At 43.2% G+C, this 26,458-nt stretch overlaps 1 protein-coding gene across 2 annotated transcripts in view; it reads left to right on the forward strand.

Annotated features, from left to right (window-relative positions):
• PPM1F (protein phosphatase, Mg2+/Mn2+ dependent 1F) overlaps window positions 1-26,458 on the forward strand; it is a 177,842-nt gene that overhangs the window by 36,598 nt on the left and 114,786 nt on the right. For both annotated transcript variants that reach the window (XM_086942726.1, XM_086942727.1), the window contains exons 3-4: window positions 14,949-15,073; window positions 25,036-25,238. In XM_086942726.1, coding sequence (XP_086798852.1) covers window positions 14,949-15,073; window positions 25,036-25,238 — 328 coding nt within the window. The remainder of the gene's footprint in view (window positions 1-14,948; window positions 15,074-25,035; window positions 25,239-26,458) is intronic.

The following is a 26,458-nucleotide window of genomic DNA, read 5'->3' on the forward strand; positions in this document are numbered from 1 at the left end:
CATCCATGATGTCGCTGACCATGTCATCCGTGAGGCAATATGTGAGGTCATAAGCAGTGCATTGCGGGGGCACGAGTTATAGTTGGCTAACTATAACTGCTGAATATCACTGTTTTTTTACGAGTGAAACCTGAGCCTAACTATAACGTACTCGTAACCTTTGGTATGTACGTATGTGTGTGCGTGTGTATGTATGTGTGTATATATATATATATATATATATATATATATATATATATATTCCTTGTACTCCGCTCGATGTTGTGCAGCCGCCACATCACTGCCCTCACTGTTTGGACAGTTTCAAACAAAAGCGAACAAGTCAGACCCAAAGTTTCTGGTGCAAATTTAGTGTTTTATTTTCAGAAATAAAACCCAGCAAGTCCGCATGACGCGTTTCGCCTCCCGCTCGAGGCTTGATCACATGATACAGTTGCTAAACACAGACGAGGGTAGAGTTCAAAGAAAGGGGGTGGTATTAATTATTTCCAACCTCACCTTGTTAATCCTTTGTTGTTCACATCCTCATTAATAGAAATGTTTGTTATTCGAAACTAAATTAATGGCATAGTGCCATATATTACATTCACAGGGGTATTTTTGTTCTGTGCAAAACATCTATTGTGCAAATTTCGCAATCATAAACATATAATCCACATGTAATATAATAATAAATACAGGAAAATATATATATAAATCAGGAAAGTGCAAATGCATAAATAGAATACAATTAGTTATCATTCTATATACATACTATCTACAATAAAAGGCAAAGTGCCCGTGGGTAGGAACAATAACTTATTCCTACTCATAATTGTAATTCCCACTGATAATATATATGTGCAATTTTTGGCAATAAATATCAGATTCCGTAAACATCATAATAAATATTGTGTTGACATCAGAACATGTACAAACCCTAGGACATATTTTATAAAATTACAATATTGTTTTTCACAAAGGGACATAATCAAAATACTTGTAAGAACTATAATTACATCTAATTCATGTGAACTCACACATCCTTATACTTTACCCTCGTCAATACCTTAACCCAATGTGTAAAAAATAGTGCACAATATTGATTCAAAATTTCATATTTATTTAAAATCATAAAAAGGTGTGGGAAGAGGTTTAAGATCTTATAGGACATCCTCATACCACCCTAGGTCAACTAGCGCCAACCACCAATTTGAGAGACATCATTCATGATTCACAGCGAGCTTGGGGGACAGAGTGGAGGACATTCCTCCAGGTTTGTAAGATGTCTAGTTTATCAATTCTAATTGGACCAGGTACAAAATAAATTCAGAACTACAGACAAGTATAAAGATCTTCACTAGCATTCATCCCCGAGGGGCCTTTGCTGTCTAATTCTATTATGTACCTGGTTTCCAATACCCGGAGTTTTGCATCTCTGTCTCCTTCTCTTTAATGGCAGGACACAATCTATGGCATAATATTGAAGGAATGCTGGGTCACTGTTATGCAGGTTTTCAAAATGACGGGCTACTGGGTACGCCTGATCTTTCCCCACGATAGCCCTGATGTGCTGCAGTATCCGCTTGTGCACCGGAAGACGGGTACTCCCCACATACCGGAGATCACAAGGGCACTGCAGCACATAGACTGCAAACTCAGTTCTACATGACATGCGCTTCCTAATTAGCACAGGCTCATCTTTAAAGGGTACAATATATTGTGTCTTATTGCACCCATGCCTACATGCCTTGCAGACTGTACATTTCTTAAACCCTCCTCCGAGGGCACCCCACGTATCTGAAACTTGTTTCTCAAGGAAATTGTTCACTAGTTTATCTGCCATGGACACAGATTATCTAAAAGTTATGTTGGGTTTATTGTGGATGTATTTACCAATAACAGGATCCCCTGTTATTCAATTCCAGTTCTTATAGAAAATTCGCAGAATTTCCTTATGTTGTCTGCTATATTTGATAATAACTCGTGGCTAAATCACTATATCTTCTGCTTTTTGATCGCAAGGCTTATCTTTGATTGCTAGAGCTTCCTGTCTTGTGATAGAATTGGACCTATTAATGGCTTTCTGTATGGTCTTAATTGAGTAACCACGCAACAGAAAGCGTACTTTGCTTTCTTCCTGCGCTATCTGGCAATCCAGATCAGCACTACATATCCGCCTGATCCTCAGCATTTCTCCGAAGGGAATGCTGCTGATCAGGTGATAAGGGTGCTGGCTGGACGTGTGCAGGACTGTGTTTCCAGCCGTCGGTTTTCTATGCATCCTTGTGGCTATACCTGTTTCCATTATATAGACCTCAGTGTCCAAAAATACCACTGATCTAGCATCTATATGTGAAGTGAATTTCAGATTGAGCCCATTGTTGTTAATCGCTTCCACAAAATCGTTGGCTTCTTTATAAGAGCCTTTCCATATCAAAAATAGGTCGTCTATGTACCTTAAATATAAAGGAACATGTTCCTGCATTGCATCTCTGAGTGCCTCCGAGGACCCGCTCCTCCCAAAGTCCCATGTGTAAACATGCAAGACTCGGGGAGAAGCAGGCCCCCACTGCGACACCCCAGACCTGCTGATATAGCTGGTTATTAAAAAGGAAGAAATTTTGTTCAAGGCACATTTCAATCATTGACAAAAGCATTTTGTTATGCGCCGAGAAATTCATGGGTCTCTTAAAAAGAATTCTATCGCTTTAAGCCCATCGGAATGTTTGATCGATGTATAAAGTGACGTTACATCCAATGTTATCAATAAGCAGTCCGTACTCCACTCATTATTACTCAATTTTCTGATAAAATCAGACGTGTCCTGTACATATGATTTTAAATTTTTTATCAATTCCTGTAAAAAAAAGTCTATGTAGCGTGAAATGTTTTCAGTTGCGCTATTTATCGCCGATATAATCGGGCGTCCAGGCGGTGTCTTGATGTCCTTATGTACCTTTGGTATTAGGTAAAACGTCGGTATTACCGGGTGGTCATTCTTCATGAAGTTGTATTCATCATTGGACAAAAGTTTAGCACTCCTCCATGCCATTAGTTTCATGTTCTGTTCTTGCCATGCTCCTTTGACAATGGTTAAGTTACTTTTCCTATAGCATGAGGTGTCCAATAATTGACTCTCTGCTTCGGCAGCATACATTTCTCGCGGCCATAAAACAATGTTACCGCCTTTGTCGGCCTGGCTTCCAGATTCCAGTTTTTTGATTAAGTTGCGATAACATTGATTCTTTTTATTGGCTGCTTTACGTTTTTTATTAGTGATAATGTAAAGTTGCTTAACCACATGGCTGCTGGGCGTTTTCCCCCCCCTGTGCTGGAAAATGCCATTTTAGTGGCACCATGACGAGCTCAGCTCGTCATCAGCACACGACACCCGTGGGTGATGACGAGCTGAGCTCGTCATCAGCATCGAAAGGGTTAAGCTCTTTGATGACAAGTTCGTGATACATCTCCAAATTGTCAGGAACTAATACCGGTTGGAAAGTTGATTTTGGCTTACCTGCGGGCTCTTCCACAGGGGCGACTCGTTTGATTTGGATATTTAGCGGCTGAGCCCAGCCGCAGGAGAGTCCCACCACGTGAGTGTGGGCTTGTGATGGCGCCAGTCCGGTGTCATCAAGTAACAAGAGGTGGGCATCGAGAGACGGCTGAAAAAAATACAGCAAGGCAACCAACGGAACTTGGCATCAACCCACTGGGGTATTTTATTAACTAGGTCATGTGCTGTGGCAGAAACCGACTCACTGTGAGTTTAATGATTGTGTGCACTACCGGAACCAAAATGCCATGTGAATGGCTCTGCCCACTGGGGCAGGCTCAAAAGGATTTAAATGGTGCACGCAAAGCCGTTCTGTTTTCAGCAACAACGAGCCAATGATTAAGGGAAAGGGTTCCCCAAACTCGTCTGGCGGCAGGAAGTGATGACTGTTCCATGCGGTTTCTTGTATGCAGCTGCCTCATAATAAAAAGATGAATTTGCACCTACCTGCGGGCTCTTCCACAGGGGCGACTCGTTTTGATTTGGATTTTTTATATATATATATATATATATATATATATATATATATATATATATATATATCGTCGCAACTTGCCTCAAAATTATGATCCTCACTTACACTTAGACTCATAACACAGACACCACATGCTTGGCAACCAAAGGGCACTAAGTCCGGGTAACACTGAACAGTATTGATCTCCAAACTGTATTGATGCATTTATCTCGATATAATAGACACATAACAATGTACATTATAGAAAATGTTTGCAAATGCACTTTGGTTAAATGATCTGAATTTAACTACAATGACCATAATGCAAAGTGTGTCACATGTGTATATAATGCAAAATTGAAGAGGGACTCACTGTTTGAAACCTTGCCGTGATCAAGAACGCTACGTTCGAAACGCGTAGGCGATCACAGTTGTGAAATAAAACGCTGTTGAAAATTCCCTGAGTGGAGTGCCATCAATTTCAAAATTCGAACTTGTGCGTCATATATATATATATATATATATATATATATATAGAGTTGTGGTGTTTGGGGGTGGGTAGCAGAGCAGTTTTTGGGTGGCAATAGAATTTTTAGGGTGGGTATGGCTTTTTGGGTGGCTAGGATATTTTTAGGTTTTATGGTGGGAAGGGAATTTTTAGTGTTTTGGTGGGTATAGAATTTTGGGTGGAAAGGGAATTTATAGTGTGTGTATATATGTACATGAAAACGTAACTATTTTACACGTGTGTGTGTGTCTTACATTTTCATGGAAAAGGCATATTCATAGTATTAAAAAAAAACTTGGTGCAGAGACAGTCGTTGAGGGTCGGATTGGGCCATACGGTGGCGCCTGAAGGGTCGGTCTTAGAGGTCAGTGTGTGTTCTGCTATTTGTGGGTGTATCTTATGGTCTAGTGGGATGATTTTGGGGTCAAGCATACGTCTTGCTTCCGAGACACGATTGTTTACAAAAAAGACTTGGAGCCCGCCCTTTACTTACCATTTGTCCGCCTCAGCGTCCCTCTTCTCTGTAGCTATCTTATTTGGCCAGTGCTGCTGCAGCGTCTCTTCCAATGCTTGCTGTGGAGGACAGCACCAATTGATCCAACTTAATTAGTGCCCGTCTGCTGCTCCCAACTTGATTCAGGCACTATTTCTTTCCCCCCCTCCCAATCCCTCTGCGCTCTCCATAGCCCTGTTTATTCTTGCTTCATTAGGGTTGTAGCACTCCATAAGCGTGTATTTGCAGCCATCTACTCTCTAACACTCAACAATCCTTGCACCTGTCCAGATGCACTACCACCTGGCACTGCTGTGTTGTTTTTTTACACTCCTCCCGACATTCTGGGCTCTGTCCGGTTGTGGCGTGGCTGTGTTTTGTTTCCGTCTGTTGTCCAAGCCTCCAAGATGCCATTCACAGGTTGTCTGATGCCATTTTGCTCCATTGGCTTTTTCCTCGCCTCTCTCCAATCCCCCTACCCCCCAGTGACAACGTCCTCCCCGGGGGGCGCTTCATTTTTTTGTGCTTCCTTTCCCGCCAGCTCTGTGCTTATCAGCATAAGTGTGTATTACCTACGCTTTGTGTGAGTTTAGAGAGCCAATTGCTCTTTTCCACCCTTGCCTTAAAAAAGCAAAAAATAAACACTTACACTTTGAAATATCAGAGATTTGCAGAGAACACCATCTCCTGGCAAACACCTTTTTTTGCTTGTACTGTTCAGTTTTGGCATCTGTAGCGGTCTAGTTCATCACCGCCAGCCACGTGGGGACCCCTACCCGGAAGTTCATGCACACAATGTAGCACCTTCTGGCCAGGCGTGGCCAGAAGGCTTAAATAAACGGGCCTGGTCACTCAGGACTTCCGGCCCACCTGAATGCTCTAACCGAAGTGTCTGTCTCAGTCTCTAATAGCGCAGGCCCTTATCATTATGCGACCTGCCAAGCAATAGCGCACTGCTCCCCTAAAACGTCAACGGTTCGTTTCCTGCTTTTAAACACCCAGTATAAAATATTAACTATGAAAACGTTGGAGCCCAGGGGTTCTCGTCCCCTTGTTAATACAATTGGGTGGGGGGGGGGTAGGGGGGGGGAGTTAGTTGTTTTAATGTACATTATCTTTGCTCCTTCCTTCCAGCTCCCAGTTCCTAACTAGCACTAGACTGGATGAAACTCTAAATAGATATTTTTGGTCTGAATAGCCCGATACTATACCCATGACCATTGGGTGACCACACTTGCCCTCTATTATTCATGTACCAGGACCAGGGCACGAGATCATTCATCACAGTCCATTGCTTCCCATGTGAACATATAGGGTGGATATTGGAATTGAATGTTTGAAGCAACGAATTCTTCTCATATTGATTACTTAGGTACATTTATTTTATGAGCACACATATGGCTAAACGTATTGTTACGCTAAGGAAAGATGTAGAGAAGAGTTTAGTATATTATTTACAGCTTTTAAAAAAATGTATACATTTAAGCTGACATCTGCATGCATACGTGGGAGGCTTGAACAACTAGCAACACAACATTAAACTGTCATTTTAAGGGTCCTCTTATGCGTGGCACTGCCTCAAACGATGTTTGAATGCCCATTTTAATGCCATGATATTTGACATTTGTGAACTCTGGGTTTGGAATCGAGAAAAACAAGCGATGGCAAAGCAAATAGGTCTCCCCTACACAAGGTGTAGGCTTTGTCAGTTGTTTAGCCACATGATATGATGATGATGCTGCTGTACAACATTGCTAAAATAATTTGTAAGCCAATACCTAATGTAGGCAAGACTATTTGGGTTTACGAATGCTTGTTTAATGTTGATTTCCCTGATATTTCCAAAAACTTTGCCTGCAGCAAGCACAAACACAGGCAGTCCCCCATAACTTGTCAAATACTTATAGAGCATGTCTTCACTAATACAAAATGAACCCGATTTGCAAATGTGGCCATTTTTAGGTCTCGTTTGAGCCAGCGCATGCGCTACTTTGGCAAGACCTTTAGTAAGGGCTTCAGAAAATGCTACCATTTTCATTTGGTGGTGGCCTAGAGCTTGCGGTTATGCGCTTGGGCGCGCGCTTACGAGGACAGGCGCCATCTCGCGAGCACCCTCACAGCTGCCATCACTTTCGCCACCGCACGGCCAATGCTTTTTTTATTTGTATTTTAACTTTTAGCGCGCCATCCCACTCTGTGGTGTTGATTTGATTCCCAGCTCCCGTTCATCCAGTGCATCTAAGTCCCTGGATATTACTTTTCTTTTAGTTTGATTTCTATATTTTGGGGAAGGGTTCGGGGGGTGGGCTGGAAGATGCAATCTCAAGTTACTTTCTTGATAATGGCATTTTTTATTTTTGTTAAGTTATTGCTCCAAGATGAGCGTCCACTATCACAGAGCAGTGAATTTAAAGTACAAGAAATGTCTGCGGCAGTGTCAAGCGGCATATGTGTACATGCATGGTGAACCATGAGCACCATGTACATCACACTAGGGCTGGCCTTTGTTTTTTTGGTTTCGTTTTTTGCTTGACCAGCACTTGTTTATCTTTCAGGTGAGCAGGGATGTTGTTTTCTTGGAGTCACAAAAGCATGTTTATTCTACAGTATATGTATCCCTCCTTCACTGCTTCTATACCCTAAATGTTCTGTAGCCTGACATCAAGGATGATCAGGTTTTTACAAACTGATCATTACATTTCTCTAGCACAAAAGACTTGCAGTGCTAAACTGTTTCACAGCTAAATCACAAACAATTGCCCCTTGCATAAATGTAGCATCTTATGATCTAGTCTCAAATTCACCAGATGTCGATTGCACAATTTTGCACCTAGGATTGCCAGAGTTTACCCTCTGACAATTCTTTCAAGAATCATAGGCTCATAATTGTCTCCATATATTATTAGTTCATGACCGTTTTGTCCAGACTAACATGTTTTTGATTAAAAGATGCAACAACAAAAGCTTTGCAGTACAAGTTTAAAAAAATGCACTTGATAAAGAGGAGCAAATGGAGCCAGCCAACCTTGAAGCAATTAGAATTTATCTTAAGCAGTTTAAACGTAATTCTTGCTGCCTCATTTTTTTTATTGTCTAAAATTAGTATGTGACTTTCTTTCTGAAAACCCACTGCACTAGTACAATCCCAAAACGGTTTTGCCCACAGTAACTGATGTTCTGTCATTGTCTTCCAGTAACGGTCTCGTGGGCACCTTTACAGCTGCGATCACTTTCGCGGCAGCGCAGACTATGTTTTTTTATTTTATTTTAACTTTTAGCGTGCCTGACTCTTCTTGGCAGCTTGGTGATATGCATTCAGCACTTAATTAGGCATCCACGCATCTTGGCGTCGGCTTCACGGTCTAGACACCTAATTCAACCAACGTGGACTAGAGCAAGAGCCATTGATCAATTTGTGCTTCTTCCGCACATTTCTCGCCATCTCAGTCACACAAACAAACCCAGGACAGACACAACATGTTCGCCAAAGCTTAGGGTTAAATCCAACACCACCATTAAAGGCTCAGGCCGGTGAGTTCCGAAGTTCGATCTAGGGATTGATTAGTGAATTGATTAGTGATTTCTTAGTATACACAACTCCCCACGACAGACATTTGAGATTAGCAGCCTCTCGGAATCCTAGTTAAAGCAGACAAAGCAGGGGGCGGGGCAATCACACAGGAAGTGCTCAAGGGAGCCTGAGAAACGCCGGTCCATAAAGAGCCTCCTTTGCAAATGAACTATCTTGAAATCGCGCACGTAGAGTACGGGAGGAGGCGGCACGCGCTTTGTTTTCAGGCTGTTTACTTGACCACGTGCTTGTTAAATTTAGAAGATGGCTCCGTGGGGCACTTCCTTAGTACCGGGGGGCTCAGAGCACTGGAGAGCGAGGTCTTCAGAAGTGAAAGCTTCCCCCACACTGCCCAACACCCCTGCGCCAGAAGACCGGAGGAGCATGTGCTGTGGAGTCTTGTTTAACTTTTGACCTCTCGAGTTATATGTTTGACACAGTTGGCGAAACAAACCACCCTGGAAAATGCCTGCTCTGACAGTTAGTGAGGAGATCCGTTCTAGTGGTTGTTTTCTTGGCCTGGGAACCACAAATCCACAATCCCATCAACAAATGGTGTGATTCTAGGTACCTCACTGTAGGTCTCTGGTCCTAAAATGTGTGCATTGTAATAAGCATTTATTTGCAAATGTTTGTAATGTCAACTTGTATGGGACAACTAGATTGTATTCCGTTCGAGTTAAATGCCCCCTCTTTCACACCCTGATTTCAGTAATCCTCTTATCTGGACCCATACACACCAGCAGACATATATTGTTTCCGCCCCGTTTTTGATGTCCCCTACTAATTGACATTAAATGCAACACGTATATGTGGTTATGCTTTCTCAGGCATTACCAAGTAAAGGATAGAAGTCAACTGCTCATCTGTGGGAACAGGGAAATTAGTTCACAGTATAAGTGTAACACATGCCTCCTTGTCAGAAGTGGGACGGGCATGTTGTCAACCTTTTTCGAGAGGCTTAAAGTGCATCAGAATGTCCTCTGACTCCCACAATCCCTGAATGCCATCAATGAAGCAGACTCCGCCTACAAGACTATCAATCTACTAGCTCAAAGCCTCTCTGATATACGGAGCCCGATTCCAGAAAGGACCATTCTGAAGAGCCAGGAGTCATGAAACTTAAACCTTCCAGTCGAACGTTAGATATCAAACAAAGAAATTAAAAGTAGTAAAAACAACATAATATTGAAACTCAAAGTTAAATACTCAAAACAAGTAACTGGGAAGTGAACCAGGAACTAGAAATAGTAGTAAGTGATATTTGAAAATAAATGTGACAAAGAGATGTGCCCCATTAGGCTAGGGCCATCTTAGTACAATCTTTGAAGGATGCATCTTTACTCGGCTCTTCCTCTTCCGAACGCCCGCTGGCTTCCTATCACAGGCGAAAAGCTTGTACAATGCACAATGACTAAATTCTCCATTGCTACAGTGGGCGAGTTATATCCCTGCGGTTACATTTTCTCGACAATGGAAGAAGCTCTTTTTCAGGATGCTACATTCATGGACACCTTTGTCCTTAAGCGGCTGCATTCGGCATTGGGGGCAACGTTGCTGGGGTTCCCGCTGGAGCCTGATTAATTTGCTCCTCTTTCCCTCCTCCTTGAAAGCGAGACCGGAGTACACCTGCTATCTAAACTCTACAAGGCCTGTTCCGCACTGATCACAGCCATAGATGACCATGTCCGTAAAAACTGGGAAACTGATCTGGGGAGCCCCATCACGGATGACCAATGGGCCAAATGCTGTAAAGTAATGAAAGATCTCTCATTAAATAGCCGGCATAAACTGCTGCATTTTACATTTTTGTGCAGTATATACATCACTCCTGTTAAAGTTCATAGGCTTGATCCCAGTAGGCCACACACTTGCCGGAAATGCTGTGCCCCACACGCAGACTTTGCCAATCTTACATGGACCTGCCCCATTATCCATTCCTTCTGGGAGACGGTTCAGAAGACACTGGGTGACATGATTAAACTCTCCCTCATCCCCACAGCTGAAGTGGCACTCTTGGGATATACAGTAAATTTCCCAAAGACTGTCCGTACGTTTGCATCCCTTAGTTTGCTCTTAGCCAAGCAAGAGATCTCAATCCACTGGAGCCTTGCGACTGCCCCCACTTTGCAAAGCTGGTTAAACAGTCTCTCCTATTGCAAATAGTGAAGTTTACTCCAGCACAATGCCCAGCTCCTCTTGTCCCAAAGACATCTGGGACCCTTATAAGTCATATGTGATTTCCCTTCAAAACTCTTCTGATTCCCAGACGGGCTCAGGCATAGTCCCTACCCAGATAGGGTAGACAGTCTAGGCCACACATTAATGATTCCTTATTCCCAACGTTATACCCTGTGGTGACTTGACCCACATACCCTGGAAACTTTGCATGCTGAGGATGAGATGGGATGGACTGAGTCCTCTACTGTTAAGGGACAGCTCAGCGGGCGTGTGACGTGAAAGACGCCTTGGACATTGTAAAAATCGTCAAAATATTATTTACCTGGCTGCTGCTTTTTTGGATATCGAGCTGAGACAGATTATTTATTGTATTTCAAAGATATGTTCCTATTTGAGATTGCATTGCCTCGAAGTGATTACGTACGATTGTATCACATACACTGCCTTGATAATCAATAAAAAGAGTTTATTAGAAAAAAAGATGCATCTTCACAAAAGGTGAGAAGGAACATCTGTGCAAACAGTGTGAGACGAGTCTCTGGGGAGTAGGTGACTCTCCGGTCTACAGCCCTTGTGCTGGGCAGGGTGAAAACCTGACATGTCACTTCTGCCTTTTGCTTCAGAAGACATTTGTGAGTGTCCCATATTAAAATGGGACCGTTTGGAGCCACGCAGTGAGGTGGCTGTTTCTATGTTATCACTTGCTATCAAGTGTCACCGAATGATTTTGGGTGGTTGAAAAGGTGATCCACATAATAAACAAGCATTGGCATAGCCAATAGGTCTCGTCTATGCAAGAGCTATGGGCTTTGCTAATGTGTTTTAGCCATGTTGTACAGCAGCATAGCTGCTGTTTAACATACCTAATAGTTAGTGGCGTAAAGGAGAGTCGCGTGAAGTGTCATAGAGTGGAATTGCAAAGAGTGAAGTAGAGTGGAGTGGAAGAACGTGTTGTGTATTGGAGTGGCTTAGTATGGAGTCACGTAAAGTGGCACAAACTGGAGTGGCATAGAGTAGAGTCAACAGGTGTAGAGTGTATTGAAGATGAGTGTTGCAGAGTATAGTGTCTTGGAGTGCAGTGGCAGTGAGTGCAGTGGCATTCAGCAGCATCGTAGATTAGAGTGGTACATAGTAGAGTGGCGTGGCGCAGAGTGCAATGGCATAGAGTGGAATGATGCAGAGGGCAGTGGCATAGAGTGCAGTGGCAAAGAGCGCACTGTTGCAGAGTAGAGTGTGAGAGTGCAGTGGTGTTGAGTGGAGTAGAGATTAGTTGCACAGAGTAAATTGATTAATGCGGAGTTGAGTGGAGGGGCATGGAGTGTAAAAGGTTCAGAGTGGAGAGGCATAGAGCAGATTATGCATGGTATGGTGCCGCACTGCCATTACAGACAGCACATTTTCAATTGAGACTAACCATTACATTCGCAGAGACCTACAGTTTTACTAGTAAAACTGACTATACAGTGCACATAAAGTGTGGAAATTGCATCACCAAGTGTAATGATTTGTTTTGATCACATTAAGTAGTTGTTTCCAAAACACTTCAAACATAACAAAAGTTGTGCTTCTTTTGTGTTCCTAATTCAGATATAGTCTGAAGTTACAAAGTTCATTTAAATGTTGTTGTGTGCTAGAAAAAAACCTCTTTCCTAGCCTCAGTATCCAGCAAGATTGTCACAATAAATCCTCTCACTCTGAAGTCGGAGAAAGAGAAGTAAACAAGCGCCCTCAGAAGACAGCGCTTTACATTTGACCTCATCTTTGAATGCCCAGCAAATGTGACCAGATCAGAACAAGATTTAAAGGTCTGTGCACACAAAGCTTGTTTTTGAAAGAATACAGCAAACTCCGGTTAGGCAACAAAAGGGACAAACTGAACCTGGAGAGCCTTAAGCCAATAAAGTAAGCAAATGGAAATCCAGAAAATGTGAGTTACAAACCATAAAGCCAGTGGTGATAAGCTGGTGGAATACATTACTAGGGCAACTTTCTGAAATTCGCCAAGAAGTCTTTACCAAACCAGACAGCCATGCTGTCTGGTAGACTGTGACCTACAAATGAACTCTAGGCTGCAAGCTACTCTGAAGTTTTCTGGGAGATACTGGTAGATCGCTATCGACCGATTGGATACGCCAGAGTTAAATGAAGTTTTTCAGTTGTCGTAAGTCCTCGTCTTATGATTGGATTTGGGATGTGAGCATGCAAGTGCATACTCCGTCCTAGGCCGTTGCGTGGAAGGGTGCAGTCGGGCTTGCCTTAGGTGTGCCATTTGTAAGCTGGCTGCGCTCGCCCAAGTAACAGTGAAAGCGAGAACAAATTGGGCAAAGAAATACTGGAGTCCAGATGCTTCCCTCGCGCTCTCAGGTTTCGCGGTCTTGTTGTGGGAAAGAAATGTGAACTTAAAAAACAGTGCCAAACCTAAATCCTCGAAAGTGATGAGAATTAAAATAATAAAGCAACTACTGCAAGAATAATTAAAAGAATACATTAACGAAAAAGAAGAACCTAGCCAGGACCTCCAACTGAAAAAATAAAAGGGGCAACCTAAATTTAAAAGCTTGCAATTAAAGCAGATTTTTGGGCTGACTTGCCAGTTATTTACCTGAGTGGCAGAGCAGGTGCCGTGTTCAAATACATTTCTGGCATGAGGCTCTGCGTCAAGTGTGCAGATTTGTTTGTAATCCATAATAAAAGACTGGAAGAGGGAAAAGAAGTACTAACTGGAGTCCAGATGCATTATGCAGCCCTCACACTCTGTAGGCTTCGCCGCTGAGTAATAGTAAAGAAAAATCGCGTAGCAAAATGGCGCTAAACATAAATCAATTAACGTAATTCTAATTAATATTAAAAAGAGACTGGTGCATGAATAATTAACAATTATGTTTAAAAATTTAATACCAGAGGCAGGACCACCAACTAAAAGGATCTAAAAAGAGACAACTCTGTAAAACAAACAAAAAAAAAACAGCTTGTTCGGCTCGCCTAAAAGTTTGTCATCTGAAGTTGAAGGCGACGTTGAAAGTCCAAACAAAACATTGAAAAATTACCTTGGACATATCTGGTCCACATGATCTACTTTGGAGGAGAAAACAGTGTATGTGTTGGCTGTAATGGACTATTGCTCACGGTGGCCAGAAGAAACATTTTTTGGAATGAAGTGAATACTAGAACTAGTGTCGTTTTTGGAGGAATGTTTTATGAGTAAAGGATTTCAGTGTTAACTAGATACAGACATTTGTATTAAATGTGTTCCAAGAGATTAGGAAACTTGTAGAGAAAAGAATTAAAAACACAAGAATGTCGATTTATCCCAAAGCAACGGATGAGTTGAAACATGTATCAGGGTTTTAAAGGAAGTCATCCAGCTGTGTGTGTGTGGGGGGGGGGAGCAGTGTAATATAGGCACCATGCCTCATGGATTGGTGAGAGAAACTCAAGTTATAAGTAAAAAAAGAAGGTGAAAGTGCTTTCTTTGATGAAACAGCAGAGGATGTTGATGGAGAAGGGAATAAGCGATAAAGGAATGGAGGAAATAAATGAGAATGACAAAAGTAAGGGGAGCAAAAATATTGTGTGAATTGTTGGGTTAGAATGAAGATGGGTGGCTTGGTATGGAAGAGAGTGTATGAATAGTCTGATCCACCTCTGTAGGGGAGAGTCACTAGGGGAGAGAAATAGTTGTGTTGGAACTGACCAATGGAAATCTAGAGACCTAGGAAAAATGATGAAAGAGCACGCATGGGTTTTGAGTGAAGAGAAAGTGAAGATTGACGAAGATAAGGAGTAAAAAGGAAAAGTGTCCCGGCTCCTAAATTTCCTTTGAGTGGGTGGTTATTGTTATGAAGTACGTTGTGGTCATGTTCATTGACCGTCTCAGTTCTTTTGTGCATGTATGTATATAAAAAAGGTTTGGTAAACCTTTTTTTTTTATTTAAGATTGGAGAAACTTGTTAATAAATTCCACATATTAGTGTGTTTGGGTTAGGTAACTGAGCAGATGTCGTTCGGAATGTGTGACATATGATCGAGTTGGCGGTGTAGCGTGTTCCTTACTGAGTCACTTCCTTTGTGGCAAATAAACTGGTTTAAATACATGAGCTCCGGATATTTCAGAGGCCATTTCTCAACATGTCCTGTCTGTAGGAAACAACATTGTTTACTCGCTTGCAGTCCCCACTTAAAACTCATTTATGTGCCCTCCAGGAATGCCCCACTGCCACTGGCGGCTGCCATTACACATGCCGCTGTGGAGGAAGTGCTACGGGCGGAGCTTGCAGGGTTTACGGTGACGCTGACAACAGAGGAGGAACAGGAGAACACGGCCACCTGTAAGTATGTACCGCTTTAATGGAGCATCGCATCAGCCCTGTCCTGTGACTTAACATCCACGTTCCCACTTGGGATAAGTTTTATTACATAACCAAAAAGATTCTATCAAAAAAGTGAATGAAGTGATAGTTTTTATTTTAAATTTTTTGCTATTAGAAGTGGTACTAGGCACTCTCTTAAAGGTGAAAAGATGAGAGCACAATGTGCTTGTTAAAATACCCCTCACACACAAAAAAACCGTTAGTGTCATGCTTCATCATAGGGGTCTTCCCGCCCCTATAACGGGACGGGGCGTGCTACGACCAGACGAACTACGCGGGAGCACTTAAGTTGTGACAGAGGCTATGTGTGGGTGCATGGGTATCAGTGAGAGTGTAGGGACCTAACACTAGTGAGTGTGAAAAAAGTAGAAAAAGTTAAAAATTCCCTGGCATAGTAGAAAAAAATATACTTTATTGACTTCTCTAGCTGGGAACATTAAGAAGGGGTTGTGAGGTAGAGCAATAGCTAGCTACCTAGTCGACATGTTTCATAAGCAGTCCCCTACTGCTTACTCATCAGGACCAAATAGTGATCCCTACTTATACATACTCAGTTCTATGAAGCTATGCCTACTGTCCTACAAACAATTCAGCAAAAATCAGCTGAATGTTTGTGCTTCGGGCCATGAGTTGGCCCAGGTGAAGCAGAAACAATGCAGTAAAAAATGGACCCAATGTGGTCTCTGTAAAGAAAAAGAGAAAGAAAGAAACCAACATATATGCGTAAATTAGCATCACAATCCGAATGAGAATGCAAACAGATAGTTGTATAACACATTGGTGGAGAAACCGCCTTATATCTCTAAGAGCGATCATGTACCTGTATGTAATCAAACAGGTAAGAACATTACATCTATCGAGATCAGCTGTCTGTCGCCAAAGTTTCTCTCGTTAGAGACATATAGTGACCTCAGGATACGGGTACACTATCATCTCATCATACACACCAACAATCATGACTCCATGCATTTCCAACAAACCAGCAATCAACAGGGGGAAAGGGGAACCCTCCTTCGCATTTTCCACATGAGAAGGGAAATGCTGAAAAACAATAAGCGTTTCACTCAACTCACAACCCTATCAAAGGGATCAATACATACTTTTGTCAGTAATTTTCAGAGCCCCATGAGCTTGCAGGCGAGGGGTATTCTGCGCGGTTTACTGTAAAAACAAAACCGCACTTGGTGTTATTTGCTAAATAATTACGAGTTTTTTAAGTCATTTGTTTGTCCCCGTGACCCGTTTATTAAAGACTCGAGGTCAGAGTCTATTACTCACATATCCGGCAGATAACGGAATCCTTGTTCCTACCCCCGTGCTACTCCGAAGATTGCCCGGCTCGTGTGTCCGATGTTCTTTAAAAGCCCTGCATTTCTGCGTTGTCATTCAGGAGGGTGCGGCTCACTGTGCTGAAGCTAGAGCGCGAACCGCTCAAGATGGCTGCCACCTGATGGCACATTCGAGGGGCAAAAACGGAAGTATTTCCTCGCTGTCTATACTTTCAATCGAGGGTTACGGGGGTAGGAACAAGGATTCTGTTATCTGCCGGATATGTGAGTAATAGACTCTGACCTCGAGTCTTTAATAAACGGGTCACGGGGACAAACAAACGACTTAAAAAACTCGTAATTATTTAGCAAATAACACCAAGTGCGGTTTTGTTTTTACAGTAAACCGCGCAGAATACCCCTCGCCTGCAAGCTCATGGGGCTCTGAAAATTACTGACAAAAGTATGTATTGATCCCTTTGATAGGGTTGTGAGTTGAGTGAAACGCTTATTGTTTTTCAGCATTTCCCTTCTCATGTGGAAAATGCGAAGGATGGTTCCCCTTTCCCCCTGTTGATTGCTGGTTTGTTGGAAATGCATGGAGTCATGATTGTTGGTGTGTATGATGAGATGATAGTGTACCCGTATCCTGAGGTCACTATATGTCTCTAACGAGAGAAACTTTGGCGACAGACAGCTGATCTCGATAGATGTAATGTTCTTACCTGTTTGATTACATACAGGTACATGATCGCTCTTAGAGATATAAGGCGGTTTCTCCACCAATGTGTTATACAACTATCTGTTTGCATTCTCATTCGGATTGTGATGCTAATTTACGCATATATGTTGGTTTCTTTCTTTCTCTTTTTCTTTACAGAGACCACATTGGGTCCATTTTTTACTGCATTGTTTCTGCTTCACCTGGGCCAACTCATGCCCCGAAGCACAAACATTCAGCTGATTTTTGCTGAATTGTTTGTAGGACAGTAGGCATATCTTCATAGAACTGAGTATGTATAAGTAGGGATCACTATTTGGTCCTGATGAGTAAGCAGTAGGGGACTGCTTACGAAACATGTCGACTAGGTAGCTAGCTATTGCTCTACCTCACAACCCCTTCTTAATGTTCCCAGCTAGAGAAGTCAATAAAGTATATTTTTTTCTACTATACCAGGGAATTTTTAACTTTTTCTACTTTTTTCACACTCACTAGTGTTAGGTCCCTACACTCTCACTGATACCCATGCACCCACACATAGCCTCTGTCACAACTTAAGTGCTCCCGCGTAGTTCGTCTGGTCGTAGCACGCCCCGTCCCGTTATAGGGGCGGGAAGACCCCTATGATGAAGCATGACACTAACGGTTTTTTAGTGTGTGAGGGGTATTTTAACAAGCACATTGTGCTCTCATCTTTTCACCTTTAAGAGAGAGCCTAGTACCACTTCTAATAGCAAAAAATGTAAAATAAAAACTATCACTTCATTAACTTTTTTGATAGAATCTTTTTGGTTATGTAAAGTCCTGCTTGGAGGGTGATTCTATCAGTACCTCTACGCTCCTCTTCTTGGTTTGGATAAGTTTTATTACCCCAAACCCACCCAGTCCACAACATGCCCTCTGTATGATTGAGGTACACCTCCAGGTGTAGGAGCTAGGTTCACCCAATTATTGCTGGGGTGCGGGTATGTAATCCGTTCCATCAGGACCACATGCTCTCCATGGCACGTGGGGTGCCCTAACTCTGGTGCTAGATTACACAAAACAAATAAGTGGCTTAGCATGCTTCGAAGATCAGTCCTTGTGTCATGTCAGCGAGCTGACTCTGGTCATCCCAGCTGCCTTCCCTTCATGCAGGGCATATGCCCTAAAACAATAGTTGGGGAGCATAATTAACATAGTCTGTGTGAAGGATTACTAGGTCACCAGAAAAGTCCTGTCGCAGCCCTCTCATGACCTTAATGTTCGTGAGAATTTGCTTTTTTTTACTGAAGAGACCTTCATGAGTTTACATTTAAAAAAACAAAAAAACCTGAGCTTCGAAATATTGATTTCGATCTACTGTGCAGTAAAACACAATTTATGGAGTGAAGAGATTACTATGGGAACCAATGTATTTTAATCTCACTAGTCTTTAGTACTAGAACTTATCAGGTTATTGCAAGTGAGGACCTATCACAGCAAAGACACTTAACCACATGGCTGCTGGGCGTTTTCCCCCCCTGTGCTGGAAAATGCCATTTTAGTGGCACCATGACGAGCTCAGCTCATCATCAGCACACGACACCCGTGGGTGATGACGAGCTGAGCTCGTCATCAGCATCGAAAGGGTTAATGGTGACACATTATATGAAGTGTGCCTTGGGAGTGAGTGTTTTACATCTAGTCTTTGGAGTTTTGTGATCACATACTATTTTATCAGTGCTCTAAGGTGAGATTCTGTGTTTTATAAAACATCTAATAATGGGTAATATCACTCAGAGAAAGGTAGAAAAAGATTTTGTATTTTTTTTACTTTTCATATGTTTTTTAATTACACAGAGGAGTAATTGAGCTCCTAAATGACTGAAAATGACAACATTTTAGAGATGTAGACGTCTACAATACTATGTACAGAGTGACCAATGGATCCACTCCTTGCTCATGATTGCATGACTTCTTCTCTTTCTCAGTTCCCCTTTCATTTACTGGATGGCTTTCCCCCTATTCTTTTGTTTGTCCCACCCCTGGAGCATAACTTGTTTATCCTCTTTTGATTGGCTGTTTTGTATGCTTACACTGCTGGTGTAAGGGACTACTTTTATTTAAAAAATTCAGTTTCAGAACTCCACAGGAGTGCATTGATTTCCTCCCTCTCTCCCGTCCATTTACTAGCACTACTAGTACATTGCACCCACATCACTCCGTAACGGCACTTGTACATTGGTCCCTCACATCTCCCTAGTCCATGCTTTCTTATTACTTTCACTTTTACAGTTGCACATGGAGAGCCCAGGGGGAAGTGAACTGCGGGTCGCTCACTTTTCCCAACCTCTGCCCTCCTGTCCCCTCCAATCCATGTAACTTTTTTTAATTATTTATTTAATTACTTTTTATTTTATCTGCAAGGGTTCTAGGCTGCTTGCCTCCCAGTCTATTGCTCCTCCATTGCCCCTTCCCACTATGCACCCTGCGACAACATGCCTGATATGCAGTCCAAGTGATAACAGAGCCCTTTCTCGCACATTTACTTGCCGTTGCATATAACAGTGATGGGGATTTAATCTGTCTCCGTTGAAGCCCCACGTTTTGCAATTCACCCCTAGGCTTCAGCAAGTCTGAATTGTGGCGTAGGGTTACTGACTGGATATTGTGTACATTCTAAATGATATGGTGTGTGGATCAGGCGTGCACGCACTATACAAATGTCAAATGTGTTTTATTAAAAGCAAATAAAAACATTTGAAAAATGGATGCTACAGAAAAAAAACTTTTTTTTGTTGTTGCCACAACTATTTTTTCCAGTGCCTGCACCCCAGTGCTGCTGGGCCTCTCACCGACTGATTAGTAACAAGACAACCATCTTGGAATGGTAAACAATAATAGATTACCTAGTCGGTCTAGCATGGCCACCATTTTTAAGTCGAGCCAGCAGGCAGCGAGCATGTGCTGTCACTTAGCGATGATCTGTTGTATCTAAAAAGGGACTTTTAGTCCGCCCATTACATATCATTCGTTGGCATTATTATCACTCTTGCTGCCTTCTAATTCAGCAGCGTGTGTGTGTCATTTCCTGCATCAAATCCTTGTTTTTGTGTGGAGCATAGACCAAGTACAGATTGATATGATTTAATTGGTGTCCGTCCGCTGCTCCCACTGTGATTGAGGGTACTATTTCTTTTTCTTTGTTTGCAGTTTTCAGTAGTGCAAACTTGACCCAAGCAGAGGGTATTGGGGCGCTTTACATGAGCACTAGATACATTCAACAAGTTCACATTCATTTTTTTACTTTTTAAGGCAGGGTCGATTAAGTGATTTGCCCTGAATCACATGCTGTTGGGGAGGAGCAGAGACTAGAACTTGGGCCCTCAGTTCTGAAGTTGGCATCTCTGCCCGCTGTGGCACAGCCTTAATGACGTGGATGCTTGCTGTCTAGAGAAACATGTCTTGGGCCAGATTCAGACCCTTGAATGACACCTTTTTCCCGGTCTGGTGTTATGTGATCCATTTTGGAGTATGGGGCACAGCCTTTGTGCCCATTCTCTGCGAACAGCGGGGTTTGCTTCAGTTATAATTATATCATCATCTGATCTCGCGTTTACCTTGACGGTGTGTGCGACCCTGACCTTTTCCGGCAATTTGTCAACACTTCTGTGAAAACACTTTCGGTCACGACTGTCAGAGCCCGCAACGAACACTTTCAGTCCACAACCTAGATTCTTTGTGTGGTGAAACACTCAGCTCTGTCTTCTGCCTCTACTTCTATTACAGCTCCACCCGCACCCCTGGTTACAATACAGATCCCACCCTACCGGCCAAAACTGCGCCACAATTCCATAGTCTGTGAAATGTTTATTGGCAGGAACCCTATCCTCTTGAGTGGGATTTAAGTACAGATCTTGGTGCCAAGTAGAATGGTCGTTGTATCTGCTAAGACATTGGGGGGCAACTGGGCGGTCTTGTTAAATGCTGATAATGGAGTAAATCCCTGTTTCTCTCCCCCTCCGCCCCCCCCCATCTGCCCCTTCCTGTTCATTCTTCTCTACCCGCCCTATACCGGTTGGTTCTCTTCCCCCCCCCCCCCCCGGACCCCCCCAACCCGTCCATTCCGAATTCTTCCTCAACCCCCAGCTGCCCTATCTGTTTCTCCACCCACCCCCACCTCAACAGACCAAAGGGGAAAAAAGCACTACGACACAGCCAGTGATGGGCGCTTCATAGCACTTGGGGGGGGGGGGGAATTATCTAGCTCTCCTGTTAACCACCCACATCTGACAGACAGCCAATGGCTCACCCATGGATGAAAACTGTTGGCTTTGCCAGTGCTTGTGATAAGCACTGTCCAGCAAACAAGTGTCAACACTGACCTTACTTGATCACAATAGCATTTTATGTTCGTGATCACGCAAGTAAATTACTGGTATCACCATTTATTTTGATCATTATTTATTCAAAACTTTTCGTGTCTTTTTAAAAAAAAAAACAAATGTAAACATTGGAACGACCACCAAAATTTACATCAAACCCTTTTTTTCACTATAGCCCACATCACATGTAACACATCGCATTTTCGACAAAGTACATTATTGCAAGAGAATATGACATCAAAACATAAATGCACATAAATGTCCCAGTTTTGAAATTCAGCGGCCAAACGGGGCCTGTGTGTATATTCAGTACCAATGGAAGCTTCTGCTTTTGGGGACATAACCGGAGGGTGCAGGCTCCGTGTGTAATCAGAGGCATAAAACAGGGATCTTTGTTAATCAATGTTCGATCCTGTTTGCCAATGCTGGCTTTTTCAACGCACTCCCTGGTTCTGAACACCGTCGACGCGTTTCAAACCTGACAAGAATTTGAGGTTCTCTGGCGTTGCAAGTGATGTGGGCGATCATCCACAAAAAGTTTGATTTGATGTTATTTTTGTAGGTTGTTCAATTGTTTATGACATAAAAAAGCAGAAAGTTTTACATAAATAATGAAGAAAATAAATTGGTGATGACAGTAATCTAATTGCATGATCGCGAACATAAAATAGTATTATGATGAAGTAAGTCCGTATTGGCACTTGTTTGATATTCTAAAGTGGACTAGCCTTGCTGACAGTAAACTGACCTAACCCCTTGTTCTTCTCTGTTACAAGCCGTCGGCACACGGCGCAGATTCACCACAGAGCCAGCACTGCTACCAAGTGTCTCAAAAATATGTTCTGCAAAAAATAAGCCACCTTTTTCTGTGCCTTAAATTCTTCAGTTGCTTTTGAGCGCTGTCTCCCCAATGCTACCAGGCCACATGTCGAATTTCAGATTCCAGTGAAGGTACAATAGAATAGAAAACTACTGAGAGTAAACTACTCCGAAAGGCTGATCGAGATGTGATTGACAATGTTTCAAACCAATGATTGAAGTTTCTGGAACAGAAGAAGCCAGTAGTTGATGGAGGCAGACTCAAGGTAAACCTGAAACCCGCTGCATAAATCCTAGAATATTAGAAGGTGGTGTTTGGTGCCATCTGCTGGCGTTTAAAAGAATTGTGCGCCGCAATCGATTTCCTCTGCTTTTCTCTGCAGTTCACTTAAACCAAACACAGAAAACCCAGAAAAGAAGAGATCTGACTCTAGGTTTTGAGTTAGTTTGAGGCTTCAGGGGAACCGCACCCATATTTGTCGAAAGAAATCGGCCGCATTTGTATTGTAATATAAAAACAAGAAAAGCAAACACTGGGCGTACAAGTTCAAACCCTTTACTATAACCCTCTGTAGGTAGGAACCTCACGCGTTTGTGAACCGAGGCTTCGAGGCGTGTGTTTTTCTATGCAAGGCTCTTCGCTTTGAAATGCCCAGGAGCCTACTCTGCATACAAAATCATGCGGAGATCCCGAGGGTGCAAGAGCACACCTTTTCACACAGGCTTTCAAGACACAAGTGGTACAGTAAAGGTTCCAGCCGCTCAGAACCAGGGAGTGCCCAGAAACGGCAGTGTAGTGCACGAGACACTTTAAAAGAATCCCCAAAATACATCTATACGTCCCACACTTTCAAAAGTCTTACAGCACATGAAATCGCAATGTGTGTGAGCAAGTCCCTACTGTTAATAAAGGTGCATCCCTTTTGATCACTGCTCCATTTAATTCATTACTTCCGCACCTTCCTCACAACGTTTGATAAAATCATTCCCACTTCTGGTGAATCAGTGGTGTAAACCGGTCTATGATGGGAGGGAGAACGTTAGCTGGTGCCATCTGTTGTACCCCCACTGAAAGACCAATTGGTGGAAAAATACTTGGAGTATTTAGTTCCAGCACCTAGTGACCAGGGTCGGATTGGGATCACATTTCGACCCGGGCACTGACGAAAAAAGTGGCCCACATTCAAGAGGCGTGGCCCATATTTAAGGGGCGTGGCCCACATTCAAGGGGCGTGCCCTTTCATGAAACACCATTTGCACAGACAAGGAATGAAAGTGGGAGGATACTGTTCTTGCACACAACACAGGGCCAAGGTGACAATGGCCTACATGCTGAGCAACTAAAAAAAATAGCAAGGCCCCTTTTTGTCACAACATTATTCCAGCCCTCCAGCACAGGAGCACCTGAAAAGCAGCAAAGCCCCTGCTATTACTAACCTACTCAGCCCTCCCCAGACCTTCAGCTCAGGAGCACATGAACAGAGGTAAGGCCCCTGCAATTAGTAAATTAATTAACCCTCCAGGCCTTGGGAAGATGTCCTGGTAGGGGAACACAAAACACAGCTTTCTGGGTCATCCAAGGTAGCCAGGTAGCCAGGGGGGAGGCTGAGGTGAAGTGGTGCATGGGAAGTGCCTTCCCAGTGTGTTCTGGCAGTTTGAGTATTTATCATTTACTGTAGTGTTACCCTTGTACCTGTGTATGGTACCCTTTTGTAACTTGCACACCTCACTTTTCTCTTGTAACACACTGTTTTCTACCTCTCACTTTTGTTTGCTTTAGATACTTGCACAAGTGCCACCATTGCCTATGTAACGTTTGTTCTTGTGCTGGAGTGTCTGCCATTAATTGCAGTATTATACCTCTACTTGAATTTTGTACGCTTTTGTAACCTGCACACATATCTCTTTCTCCTCCTGTAATGTATCGTTTGCTCCTCTTGTACTTTGTTTGCTCACTATTGTCACTTTTGATTCATGTAACTTAACGTTTGCTTTTGTAATTTGTCCACTTATAATTTTCTCCTCATGTATTATTGCTGTTCCTAGTGTGAAGCGCTCTGACACCTTCGGGTAAAGTCCGCGATATATAAAATTGCATAAATAAATAAATAAAACAAAAAAATTCCAAACATCACCTGGCCCCCACAGCAAGACCCATTCTTCCTCGCCCACTATGCCCTGAATGTGAAGGGCTGTGGGCGAGGTCTTAAGACTAACACCGTTTCTGGGCTGCATGGGCCCCAGGGGGGCCCGAGGTGAAAATGGCTCAAAGGCCTGAGAAACACCTGGCCCCCAGGGAGGCCGATTATTGCAAACAATCACCCCTGCCCAGCCTCAGCTTGATTGCTTGGCAGGGTAGGGGTGAAGGAGAGCCCACAGCTGACAATCGCTGTCTGGCCGCACAGCGAGGCTGCTTTCATTTTCTCAGTCTCTGTGCACTCTGTGGGCCGCTTTTTTTTTTCTCCCTTTTCCTAATCCACTCTCTGTGGACTGGGACAGGGGAGAAAAAAAACGGCCCACAGAGGGCACTGAGGCACCGGCCCTTCGGCCCATTCCCGAATGCCCGCCTTGCCAATCCGCCCCTGCTAGTGACAGGGGAAATGGAGTCCGTGTGTTATTCATGTCTGGCAGTTTTCAGACTCTTGTTGAAGATGCCCAGATGCTCTGCGCTGCCCAGTCCAGTGATGAAACCTGCCATTGGTCGGGAATGGGGCATGATTTGACAGGCGCTACAGACTCTTGTCTTATGTCTTTATTTTCCAACAGTGCTAGACACAGAACCCTTGCAGCGCTTTTTCTTCAATGAACTCCGCCAGGCGTGCCACCGGTGGCGAGAACAGACACGTCCAATCCTGATGTCAGCACATCCGCACATGCTGATCTCTGCCCATGCCATCCGAAACACCCGCAGGAAGATGGAGGACAGACACGTGGCCATCCCAGAGTTCAACCAGCTCTTCGGAATTAAAGTAAGGTCCTCTGGGGCCAGAGTTTCTTTTCGATTGGCCACCAGAACTGTATGGGTGAGCAGCAGCGGTGAGAGGCACTGCTAGAGAGGCTTTTTGATTTGCGGAGAGAGAGATTTTGTCTTTGGAAGTGGGCATTGATTTGCATTTTATAGTTTCTAAATTTGCTGGGTTTAACTATTGGGAAGTTTTCGCCTCTGTGGGAACCTTGCAGACTGTAGCAGCCTCTTTAATGCACTTAGTAGGCAGTCCCCTGTACGTCCATAGACAAGATGTAGCGTTTAATGCTGATGACATTTTCAGGAGCAATGTAGAGCTGTGATGACTTTGTTTAATATCATAAAGGTGCAACTGTGAATTAATTTTTCCTAGTTTCTGGTGCTAAAGACCTCGGATATTGATGACTCTCACAACTTTTTTATACTCCCTGCAGACCCCTGTCTGTGTCATTTATGTTATGTGTACAGTAAAGCAGAGGGAATCCCCCTCTAACACGTAACGCACCTTAGCGAGTGCGACACTTTTAAACAACATCACAACCACTTAAAAATTAAAATATTTATTTGCACCATCACATACTCATTGGTCCTGAGGAAAGCTAGTTGTAAAGAAAAGGCCTGGCTGAAACATGTAGACCACACAGGACGAAGGAGGTCCTAATTCACTCCAGCGCGTCCGTTTGCCTTTTTAGATGCTAACAGAGGTCCAGTGATTAAAATCTATCCATTTACCCTCGGGTACTGGGACCCACTGTAGAGCTTTTAACTATCACCATTCACACTCACCAACACTGCACACTCAGCAAGTATACCAGCTCCTCGGTAATCTGGAGTCGAAGCACACCCGGGACACATTCGGTGTCACTGTGGTGGGCCCGATGATGAAGCATGCCACCAACTAGGTTGGTGGGTGAGGGCTTCATGGCCAAACCTAATGGTTTGCCCACATACGTACCCATTGAGTCTCCTTTCACAACCTAGCTAGTCCTCCTTGATAATCTACATTTCCCTAAACCAAACAAGTGTATAGTCTTTGATGCTGTTTCTTTTCAGCAACCAATGTCCTTCGCTAAGTTAGAAGTAAAGTTCAAAGAGTTTACATCTGCTCTGTGATAAGTCATCCAGGCTGAAATGTTTTCACCACATTTATAATGGTATAAGGTTGTTTTGTGAGAGAAAACAAAATTCTATTTTGCTGTGGTTGAGTGCTGAATATTCTTAGAT

Source organism: Lissotriton vulgaris, chromosome 11 (assembly GCF_964263255.1).
Source record: "Lissotriton vulgaris chromosome 11, aLisVul1.2, whole genome shotgun sequence".
NCBI lineage: Eukaryota > Metazoa > Chordata > Amphibia > Caudata > Salamandridae > Lissotriton > Lissotriton vulgaris.